The following is a 12,690-nucleotide window of genomic DNA, read 5'->3' as shown; positions in this document are numbered from 1 at the left end:
ACAAAACCCTAAGAAATTAGCAAAGGACTTGAAAAGACATTTCACTTTCTAAAGAAGACATAAAAGCAGCCAACAAGCATATGAAGAGGTGCTCAACATCACTAATATTAAGAAAATGTAAATCAAAACCACAATGAGAGACTGACTCACACCTGTCGGAATGGCCATCATCAAGACAACAAATAAGTGCTGACAAAATGTGAGAATTCGGACAACCTAATTTTCAACTAGATCTTTTAAAAAATCCTTTAGGATGCTGACCTTGGCCTTTGGTAAGATCTTTTTAACTACTATTGGCCTTTGCTAACAAAGCAATTATACCTGCAGCACAAAGATTCTGAAATGCTTAAGGAGTATGTTCTTTCTGAAGTAGACAACTCATCTCTTCTTAAACAGTAAGTCAAAAAACTACAGAAGGAAATGGGTGTGGGACATAGCGACGGTTTCTGTCCTTCACACTGTAATTGGTAAGCTGCTTTCACAATGAGAAAGTTAACATCAGCACAGCTCCTATCCAAATTATCAGAATCACAAATCCCAAACAACTAAAGGCCAAACCAATCAAGTTTTTGATAATATAACTTCATTTCAGAGAATCTGTAGAATATTTTTCAAGAGACTGAGAACTAGGTTATTCTGATGAGCTCCCGGTAACAATTATCAAAGGTTATGGTGAACACTGGATCAATAACCATTTGTGTGAGTATCCTTACCTTCATCAAAGTCAGCATCATCTTCAGTGTGCTGAGGGAAAGGAAAGCAGTTGGTAATCTCAAGTCGATCTTCTACAACAAGGCCCAAAAGCACTCCTTGAACCACTTCAGTTCCTTGTCCTTCTTCCTGGTAATGTTTGATAATCTTTAATACCACCTAAAAGAAAAAACAGAAGCTTAAATATCACTCTTATAGTTTACACTTCCTTTATTTCAAAGAAAAAACAAAACTATACTGATGAACCCACAGTTCTGACAGAACTGACCTAATTTTTTACAAACCATTTCCTTTACCCTTACCTAAAAAAAAAATCTTACATAGTCTAAACATACACCTGAAACTCTTGGAATTTGAAGATGTGTCAAACATGTCCATGTGGGCTTCCCTGGCGGTTCGGTGGTAAAGAATCTGCCTGCCAATGTAGCAGACCGGGGTTTGATCCCTGATCCAGAAAGATCCCACATGCCATGGAGCAACTAAGCTGGAGAGCCACAACTACTGAAGCCTGCATGCCCTAAAGCCTGTACTCTGCAACAAAAGCCACTGCCATGAGAAGCTCCCATACCACAACTAGAGAGTAACCCCCACTCACCACAACTAGAGAAAAGTCCGTGCAGCAAAAAGACCCAGCACAGCCAAGAGTAAATTAAAATAAATAAAATGATATTCCAAAAACTGTACATGTAGAACACTTACAACCTTTAGGTCAAAGATGCTTAAAGTTCTGGCATCCAAAAATTCCTTCAGTTGAATCTAACATTACCACTTCTAGCTGAGACTATTACAGAGAAAGTGACCCCGTTAACCTTTGTTAATAGCAATATCCTGCCACAAAAGATAAAAATATCAGTAAGGCACAGAGAAAAAGGTATCAATTATCTGAACATCTAAAAACAGAACCCTCTGACAAACTCTCAACACCTCAAGATGGTTCCTGGACAGAGCATCTCATTAATCAGAGGAAGCAACAACAGGAACATGTATCCAAGAACTTGGTTGGTAACAGAGAACGTAAAGACAGCCCAGTCACGGCACTACCTCATTTTTCTCAACAATAAGGATATACCAAATAATCTCTAATGGAATAGCCAGCTCTTCTATTTACTCTCTCCTTTAATATTTCCATTAAAATGAAGAGGTACACTGCATAACTGAATAGGCAATTAATTTAAAAGTTCACAGTAACAGTCATGATTAATAATAATTCCTACAACATGAGATTGTTAATATATTAATGGGCTTTGAACAGTGCTTGGCACATAGTATTATTAACAACAGTAGACTATTATTCAGTACAAGGACATGGCCTGAAGACTAAAGGGCAATACAGTCTAAAATACAATGGAAAGCTATCAGAGGGAAAAATAAATCTAAGAACAAAATAGAGTTTTACTGATTAGTGTTTAATTTAAAACATGTATATTATTGATAGAAATAAATCATCAGTAACCAGTTACTAATGCAGGTTACAGTTACTGAACATCACGGGCCAGGCAGTACTCTAATTATTATTATACATCATGTAATCCTCGTAACTACCACAGGAAAAAGCATTATATTATACTCATTTTACAAATAAGAAAGCTGCAACAGAAAAGTTGAGTAAATGGCTGAAGATCACATGTCCAGGAAATGGCAGAACCAAGATTTAAACTCCAAAGCTTATGGGCATATTTTAACAAGAAGATGATTCTCCTATCAGCAGCTTAATTATTAAAACCATGAGTTAGGAACAGACATGAAGCAAAGACTCTGTGATGAATGGACTCAGAAAGACTACAATAGTTTAAGATCCAGACCTTCTAAGTCAAGCAGTCAGCAAGAAAGAGTTTAATGCAGAAGGACACCAACTAGACTGGCAGACCTTCAACACTGTGAAGTGAGAACGTGCGTAAGCCTTACACATCTCTGTATAAAAGACCTCTCCACTTCTTGAAAGGCACAAAAACAGGCTTCAGGGGTCATGCAGGAAGAGGATGAATGGTTTCCAGCTCTAGCATTTGTTAGCTGTGACCTTCGGAAAGCTATTTAATCTTCCCAAGTCCTAGATTTCTGACTTGCAAAATGGAACCGTTTCACAGCATTACTTAAAGACTATTAAAAATGAGAAAAATGTACAGTAAATATTTCACACAGGATCTGCCCTGAAATAATGCTCAATGATCAATATTACTGACTTTATCAATAAAAAGAAAACAGAACTGTTTAATTCCCATTCAACTTAACTCTGCCAACAATGATCATTTTCACAATTAAAAAATAAACATCGGTACCTAAGAAGGGATAAACAAAACTGATAAAGAATTATTACAAACACACCTATCAGCTTGCCCAGGTTACCTAGTTTCCTGGATAATGAACCTGGATAATGAACCACAGCTGATATCAAAGTACATGACAGATGCTAGAAGGTACGTGGGCTTGGTGTATATCTTTGCACCAACTGATTCCTAACAGCTGATTCCTACATGCGGGAAACGGAGTATTGATGACTAGAGCCCAGCATAGTTTCACAAAAAGCCAGACCAAAATAACCTTATTTCCCTTTATAAAGAAAACAGAAGTGAGAAAAAAACAATTATTATCTTTAAAAATGAATTAGCATAGTTCAAAAACAGCTTATACTGAAACACTGTCTTACTTTAAACAAAGTAAACTGTGAAAGGGCTGGGAGCGACGTAACCGAACAGCATGGCAGCCTGATATGCCTGCCCCAAGAATCAATGCAATTTATACAGTATCCACAGAAGTACAGTCCTCCAAGTAAGAGAAATTATTATCTCGCTCTTTTCTGCATCACTGACCTGCTACAGCCAGTTCTCTACAATGACCAAGAGAAAAGTTACCAGTAACAGTATTCAACTGAGTAATGGAAAAAGCACAGTGGTTTAACGTCACTGGCTAAAGACAATCAACAAGAGTATGTGTGCCCCCTGAAGGGCTAATTATAAGAGAGAAAGTTTTAAAACCCTGTGATGAGAACCAGTTCCATGAATTAAAATCTCTCTACAGGCTAGGGACAACCACAAAGAGCATTGTCCAAACAGTGCGGCAGCAGAGGATGCGGCTCACCTTGAAAAGCAAAGCGAGGACCACAGGTGATGGTTCCAGGAAAGAGGGTATCCATTTTAAGGATGAATTCTCTCTAGCATTTCTGGCTGACCAAAACAGAAAGCCTTAGGAAAGGCTTGGTGATCACTGAAATAATTTCCAACTCTAATATTTATGATCTTGCCAATTTAATAAAATCAGATATAATAAAGCATTCAGAAAACAAAAAACTTTTAACAAAACTAAGCAAACTCATTCTTCATTTTGACATTTTCCTATTTCCTGTATACACACTAACATCTCAATTCTTTAGTTCAAAAAAAATGTAGTGGGATTGCATTACAAACTTCAGAGGACATTCAGATGTCAGAAGGAAATTCCTGAGCAGAAGCAACCCACTGACACATAGGCTTCTGCTATTCTATACAAATAATCAAGAACTTACTATATCTAGAAAAACATTCCATAGATTATTGGGTTTTATGAGTAAGACAGAATCCATGTACTGCTCATGGTCTAGATACTCAAAATGTATTTGCTAAAGGAATGAATGGTAAATACCAGTCAATCATTTTTGTCAAAAGCACTCCACTAAGTGCCTCAAATGCAGTTACTCATTAAATCCTCACAATCAACTCTATAAAGTCAGTAATATTATTTTCCCGTTTTACAGAGGAGGAAACAGATAATCTGACATAGATTTATTACAGCAGGGAGGTGAGATCTGACTTCCGACACCTGGTGTCGGAAGGTTACTTCACAATAACTGAGTAACTTGAGGTTCCAAATAGGTTTTTTGTAACAAGGCTGCAACAGAATGTGGTGGCAACAGCTCCAGAAGAAGTCTCCATAACAAAGTTGTAGAAACAGGGTTACTACATGGAGTAAAAAAAGTTCAGAGAAGGGTTTACAGGGACAGGCAGCAAAAAGACTGAGGGAATGGTGCTGGTGGGGACATGCTTTGTGCCCCAATCATGCGAAGTCGAATAGCATGAACAACTGCCACTAGTTGCGTAAATTCTTACATAACTAAGATGAAGAGGTTCAGCTCTTTATCTTAAGCAGCACTGTCCTCACTAAGCCACAAGATGGGAATGTTCTACCACACAAGTCCTGTTCTAGTCCTGCTTACTGGCCTTTCATTTTCTCTCCCTCCAACCACTCATATGCTTCTGTCCATAAAACAGTGCTGACTGACTTGTAATTAACCCTGCTTATTGATGTCATGCTCCCTATTCTTACTCTTAAAAACAAGATACTCTTAAAAACAAGCACACTCCTCTATTACATTTTGTTTGTAAGCGTCACAAACGATCCCACATGCTCAGGAGCTCTATATCATTTGTTCCTAGCTTATCAAAATGACCAGGGGAGTATTTTTTAATAAAAGAAGAGAGGTCTTTACTCTGGCAACATATTACAGTCATCAGTGTTTTAAAAATACAGATGTCTGAAACCCAATCTTTGAAAATCAGAGGTAATTAAACTGGGCTGGGGTTCCTATCCTGTATTTTAGGGTTTGGGGGGATGTGGGATTTCTTCTTTTTTTTTGGGGGGGGGGGGGTTTCTATTTTCATTTTCAGATTCTCCAGGTGATTCTAACATCCTACTTCATTCTAATTTTAATAAGGTAGCATGGACCAGCCTTTCTGTTCTAACACCTCAGGTGATTGCAATTAACTCAACTGATTAAAGCACAAGTCTCCTTCCTTGTTTAAGACTCCTTGTGTTGCTAAAAACTGAGTACACTGAGAAATACAGATCCAAGAATGAACCTTTTATTTACAAAAGTATGAAGAGAAACTTAAGCCCTAATTGGAAGGATCTCCATAGTAAAGAAATAAGAGGAAAGGTAAAGTGAGCAGTCCAACTGAGAAGCATTCAAGTGCCCTATCAGAGTTAAGACTTATTCTTTATATCTTGACCCCCTAATTTAAAACGACTTATGACCCTGTGCCGGCCAGGTTACTTTATCCTATATATCAGCAGGTAAACGAAGAGTCTTCTATAAATTACGCCCTAAGGGACAGAAATAAACTGACCAGCAGAATCTGAAATTACCAAATTCTTCTATACCTCCCTAACACTGTCATATTCTGGGTTTAAATGCTTATTAAATAACTTCCTTGATGTGACCTACACAACCAGTATTGTTCTTGGAATAAGTCAGCAGTCTCTAGAACCATCTCCTAGCTTTCTGAAGTTTGCATCTTCTCAGGATGGGCAAACCTTAGCAAAGAATCCCAACTTGCAGGACAGTAAACAGATGTCCTATCTGCTGAAAATACCTGAGAGGAATAAATTTTTTTTTTCCTTACTACCATTTATTATTCAGTGTGGGCAATCTGAAAAAGCAAAACAGACTATCTGTAATCTACAAAGAACAAAATACTATTTCTTTAAGTGTCTGGCATTTAAAAAAAAATGAAAACCTAACTTTGTCCCGAGGCTAAAAGCAACAAAGAACTGAACTTCCATGACAGAAAATATATTTTATTATTTATTTATTTATTATTTATTTATTATAAAATACAGAAAGTATTTTATAAGATAAAATATAAATAATCTAAAATATACAAATAAATTATACTAGAAGTCAATCAACTTAAACTTTTAGTTAGTTAAAAACAAGCATGATTGGTAAAATCTTCCATCCTTCCTAGAAAGGAACATTTAACAGAATCTCTAATCAAAATCACATCAAAAACTTTCAGTTCCACATAAGGGAACAATTAAACCTGGCCAAAATAAAGATTATGCTTTCTGATGAATTGGGGTAATTTTCTATCAAATATGATGTCTACAAAAACTGGTTACTATAGAAAAACTTGAAAGCCCTGCAGAGAATCACAAGAATTCTACAATTGTCATTTTCTTTCATTCACTCATAATTGGTTCACCCAGATACTTCAGTGATTTCCACAGGCCAGTTATACCTCTGCCAGGCCCTATGAATACGAAACCAAATCAAATACATAAGGTCTTTACTTTCATGGGACTTTTAAGAACACCAGTTCTCAAATTTTTTAGTCAAAGGGCCCTTTTAACACTCAAAAATTATTGTGGAACTCAAAGAACTTTTACATTGATATTTCATACTGAAATTCAAACCAAAAAAATGTTCAAAATACCTTATTCACTTTAAAAAATGCATCCCACACTAACTTAAATTACGACATTTTTCACACTTCTATAAAACATTTACCTTTTCAAAAAGAAATTTTAATCAGGATAGAAGAATGACACTGTTCATAGTTTTGTAAATTCTATTAATGTCTACTTTAATAAAAGACAACTGGATTCTCATATCTGCTTCTGCATTCAATGTTTTATACAACACATAATGGAGGATCTGAAAACCTCCATTAGACATTCATGAAAGAATGAGAGTAAAAAAGATGAAAAATGTTTACTTATTATTACAAAAACAGTTTAAACCTCAGAGAGTGCTGGGGGTTCACACTTTAAGAACCACTATTTTAAAATGAAAATTAAGAAAGTTAACGTGCTTATAGATTGTTTAAAGCACTATGAAAATAACAGAGAAATGTGCTGTTAAGCTGGGGTGATCTGGTAAAGGCCTCTCTCAGATGACACCTCAGTCGAGGGCTGATGAACAAGCACTCAGTCCTGTGAAGACCTGAGTGAAGAGAGTATGCACCAATTATGATGTTAAATACTAGTTTCAAAGAATACTAAGATTTGCTTCTCATAAAATATACAAGTTGTATTTTAAGAGTAAAAAAGGGCCTAAAGATGGATGAACAGCAGGGCAGCAGGAATACACTCCCAGGCTTCTGCTAAAAGCACTGATATGTCAATAAGAAACCCAATCTGCCGGCAGACACAGATACTACTACATAAGTCAAGACTAACAATTTCACATCATTTTTGTTGATGAATTATTAAACAATATATTAATAAAGTCCTTTCAGAAAAGGTTTGCCATGACTTTTATAATCAGCAATATTTCTAATGACAGTGTCAAGGTTATTTTACTTGGTAAACATATGTCTATGAAGTTACCACCCAAGATTCCTCTAATGAAAGTGGCAATTTGAAGTTCAGAGTTAAGAAGTAATTTAAGAACTGTCTCTAGAACTTTCAGGCCTATGAAGTACCTCAACCTTCTCTATCCTGTGTGCAGGTAGAAATGTTAAATAAACTGTGTTTCTGAAATGCTTAACTAGCCAGCCAAGCTAGAAGAGAGAACTTACAAACCAGAGCATTAACTCTCTGAGTTAACAGAGCAATATCTATAGGTACATCACACTTAGCCACAATCCCCAAGAGCAAGGAGCTAGGTTGCAGCCCAGTCTCAGTCCTGGGTCAGCAAATGGGGTGTTGGCCTTGTTTGACTCAGAAAAGTGAAAACTGAGATCTTTCCAAAAAGCTAGAGCTCCCTGAAGATTGTTGGCGGAAAGAGAGAAAACAGTAACTGCGGTATCTAAGCTGAAACTCCAATACTTTGGCCACCCGATATGAAGAGCTGACTCATTTGAAAAGACCCTGATGCTGGGAAAGATTGAGGGCAGGAGGAGAAGGGGATGACAGAGGATGAGATGGTTGGATGGCATCACCGACTCAATGGACATGGGTTTGGGTGAACTCCAGGAGTTGGTGATGGACAGGGAGGCCTGGCGTGCTGCGGTTCATGGGGTCACAAAGAGTTGGACACGACTGAGTGACTGAACTGAACATTAAATATAAACTTACTACATGACCCAAATTCTGACTGCTCAGAATTCACCCAAGAAGAACAAAAAATATTCACACAAAGACATGTTCACGAATGTTCCAGCAGCACTATTCATAATAGCCAAAACCTGGAGGCAACCCAAAGGTCTACTAAACACAGATGGATAAACAACTACAGTTAGCATATCCATTCTGTGAAATACTACTCAGCAATACAAAGGAACAAAGGATCAATACAACAACAGGTGATCTCAAAAAACATTACATGAGTGTTAAGAAGTCAACAAAACATTACTACTGGGTTGGCCCTAAAGTTCATTAACATCTCACAGAAAAACTCAAATGAATTTTTGGCCAACCCAATACTATATGACTTCCTTTATATGGAACTCTAGAAAAGGTAAAACCACAGCTGATAAGTGGTTGCCTTGGGGCCAAGGTGAGTGGGAAGATACTGAGAGCAAAGGGGCATGAATAATTGTATAACTGTGGTGCCCACAATACAATCTATTTACAACTATTAATACTAAAGTTCATCAAACTTTACATTTAAAAGAGTGGGTTTGGACTTCCCTTGGTGACACAGTGAACAGGAATCTGACTGCCAACGCAGGGGACACGGGTTCAATCCCTGGTCCAAGAGGATTTCACATGCCGGGGAGCAACTAAGCCCATAGACCACAACTAATGAGCCCACGTGCCACAACCAGTGCGGTCTGCTCACCCAGAGCCTGTGCTCCACAACGAGACGCCACCACAATGAGAAGCCCGCACGCTGCAAGCAAGAGCAGCCCCTGTTCACCATGTCTAGAGAAGGCCTGCACACAGCAACAAAGACCCAGCAAAGCCACAAATAAATACATAAACAGTAATTTAAAATGAGTGAGTCTGATCAAGTATAAATAACACCTTAACTTTAAAAAACTGGCATACTTTTACAAAGTCTATTTGATGAAGAAACAATTTGTATGTATCCACTCCAAATTTTATTCTTAATTTCAGAGTTCAAAGATCCCAAGGAAGGTCCAAGAAATTAGATTAAGAACCACTGCTACATTCTGACTTATATATACACATATAAAATATACACTCAAGTTTATAATAAGTCTAAATAATCAAAATAAATCTGTATTATTTTAGAAGCCAAGTATAATATTTAGACATTTTCCTTTAAAGTATTTTAGAATTTAATAAGATTAATTAGGTAATTAATATGTAATTTCAGTTACCCAGAAAAATCTGTTTAGGAAAAACTAACTCACCAGAAATTGGATGCTTAAATGTTTACAAATATGCACACACATCTCATCAAAAAAAAAGACGTCTAAAATCCACACTATCCAAAATTCTACATTAACAAGTATACTTCTCCAAGTGCATAAACCCTAAAAGCAAACATTCAAACCTGAAGGTTGCAAATAACTAAAAGAGATCTAATAAGTTCTTAAAATCATATGCAATATTTTGTGTGTATGTACTTAAGGGCATGTTCTTGGAAAAAACATCTATGGCATTTGCCAGATTCCCAAAGGCCCAAGACACACCAAAAGTTAGAAAGAGTATTAAAAATTAAGTAGTACTAAAAATGTATTATATATATGCAGTTATGCATTTATGTTTATACAAACAAGAACAGTGTGGAAGGACATACCTTTTATGAACCTTTGTATTATTTATTTAGTTCTAATTACTTACTTAGTACTAAGTATGTATTTGTTTTTAATTCAGAACACACCGAATAAAGAAAAAATTAAGGGAAAAGATTTTAATCTATAGCAATCATTGCAATTTACTGCATGGAGTTGCACAAAGAACAAACTAATTTAATTTCCTTTTTTGACAGTGCTACTGAGTTGATGGAATGATATGGACATAAGATATGTCTTGATTTTAATATGTTCTTTAGGGTACATTAAAAAATATATGAACTGAATGAAGCATGGTTAAGTGGCTTTGAAAAAAGGAAAAATCCACACACTATAAGCCTGAGCACCTGCTGACTTTAAATTCTAATCTCTTGCTAATACAGTTACTCTTCAACTCAATTCACAGATGTCGCTGCACATACATATATAAATTACCAGAAAATACCCATATGTACATACTATCAAGGTGAAAGAGGTAACTTCTAGATATATAGACCAGCTTTCAACAAGCAGAGAGATCTGTTTAAGAGAAGTCTGACCTAAGCCAATTATAAATCAGCAAAATATCAATTCAAACTTTGCACAAATTTATTGCAATAAATCTTCCCTAGGAAAACCAGTAGGTTTCCCACTGTCTTTGTAATACACATAAAAAGGATCTGTTGAAAGCCCAGTTTAAATGATTTGGGACCAAACTAGTTTCAAATTGTTAGAACTACACCATCGATCATTTTTAATCTTCCTTTACAAAACTGAGCTCATAAAGAAAGCTCACAGGTTGCAACCCATGTTGTGCACCTAGAGTAAACAGTGAATCTACTTGTTCATCCTGTTAAAACAGTTCACAGACCAAGAAACGCTGACATTAAAATGGTTTACCATGAAATCTAATCATAAAAAGTAAATCTAGTGATATTTAGCGATTACAGTATTATTGAGATGCTGGTTATAGGAAGATGCTATTATATAAAATAGGTATAAAGGTTGCAAATTTATAACCGTGCTTCTCAAACTACAAGTAGCGAAGAATTCATTTTCCTCCAGTCCACCACAGACCAAAATTTCAGTCAAAGAATAAAAATTACTTACTAGAAAGCGAAAAAAAAAAAAAAAATTAACAGACTAAGAGAATGTAAGCCCAAGGATCAGAAGCCTGGCTACATAGCGATATTAAACTGCTGTCAAAGTTTCTAAAGACCGAGTCTCAATCCCATGCTTATCTCAGGGAGACCAGGCACAGACAGGTCAGGGACCACACCTCACACTTCCAACAGCACTGGTTTACAGACCCTGTAATATTAGGCAGCTACAGTTCTCTCCCAACTTTAGGAGTGGAACATTCAGAGTTTATAACCAAACACTTCTTAATTTATGTCACTGACAATGAAGTCCCTCAAAATATACCAGCACCTCAACAGATGTGAGCTCTAAACTGTGTAGCTATCAAATCCATAGCTTTCCCCAACCCTTGCTTGCTACCGAAGCAGACAGGCAGCCGCTGGGTTCTGACCACTACTCTTAGTTTTGATTCTACTCCGAACATTGTATTTTTTAAGAAAGGTATAAAAAAAAAAAAAAAAAAAAAAAAACAACTCATTTCAGCAGCAGCAGAAGCCCACTTTGAATCACATGCTCTGTAAAGACAGAGTTAAGACAGTGAATTATTACTAAGTAAGCCCAGCTGAAGCCCCAACATGCAAACCTTGATCTTCTGTCTTCCACTTATTGTAACTCTAGAACTAATCTTTATTTTTGTGGGGAAAAAAATAATGCTCAAGTGAGAGAGAAAACTTAAGTAAAAGCTTAAAACTTAATTCTTGTATGTACACACAAATGTGAGTTCTGGTCTGTACAAAATGAAAATCACACAGCACAGCTGAATCTGAGCACCAGAATTCAAAATTAAGTCTGAGTGCCAGGTCTGGAGCCACAGGCAGGCTGTCTTATCACTTGTCTTATTACCTGGGCTTCCCTGATAGCTCAGATGGTAAAGAATCCACCTGCAATGCAGGAGACCCTGGTTGATTCCTGGGTCAGGAAGATTCCCTGGAGAAGGGAAAGGCTACCCACTCCAGGCCTAGAGAATTACATGGTATGGAGTCACAAAAAGTCGGACATGACTGAGCGACTTTCACTTTCATTTATCACCTATCTCCTTTGAAGATAAATGAGTCATTCAGTACCTATCTCACAGCATCCTTTGTTCAGCTGCTAAGTTTAGTGTCTGACTCTGAGACCCCATGAACTGCATGCAGCAAGCCAGGCTTCCCTGTCCTTCACTATCTCCCGGAGTTTGTTCAAACTCATGTCCATTAAGTTGGTGATGCTGTCCAACCATTTCATCCTCTGTTGCCCCCTTCTCCTCCCACACTCAAATCTTTCCCAGCATCAGGGTCTTTTCCAATGAGTCGGCTCTTTGCATCAGGCGACCAAAGTACTGGAGCTTCAGCTCCAGCATCAGTCCTTCCAGTGAATGTTCAAGGTTGATTTCCTTTAGGATTGACTGGTTTGATCTCTCTGCATCCTTATGAGGACCAAAAAATCATTCAGCCAAAATACCTAGCACACTGTGCCTACTAAA

General features: G+C 37.0%; 1 protein-coding gene across 1 annotated transcript in view; it reads right to left on the bottom strand.

Moving 5' to 3' along the window:
- Window positions 1-12,690, bottom strand: part of EIF3H (eukaryotic translation initiation factor 3 subunit H) — a 93,776-nt gene that overhangs the window by 62,353 nt on the left and 18,733 nt on the right. The window contains exon 2 of the mRNA XM_061123576.1: window positions 714-870. Coding sequence (XP_060979559.1) covers window positions 714-870 — 157 coding nt within the window. The remainder of the gene's footprint in view (window positions 1-713; window positions 871-12,690) is intronic.

This window comes from Dama dama, chromosome 21 (genome assembly GCF_033118175.1).
Source record: "Dama dama isolate Ldn47 chromosome 21, ASM3311817v1, whole genome shotgun sequence".
Taxonomy (NCBI): domain Eukaryota; kingdom Metazoa; phylum Chordata; class Mammalia; order Artiodactyla; family Cervidae; genus Dama; species Dama dama.
Note: the sequence above shows the minus strand (reverse complement) of the source record. Positions and strands in the feature narration are given on the sequence as shown.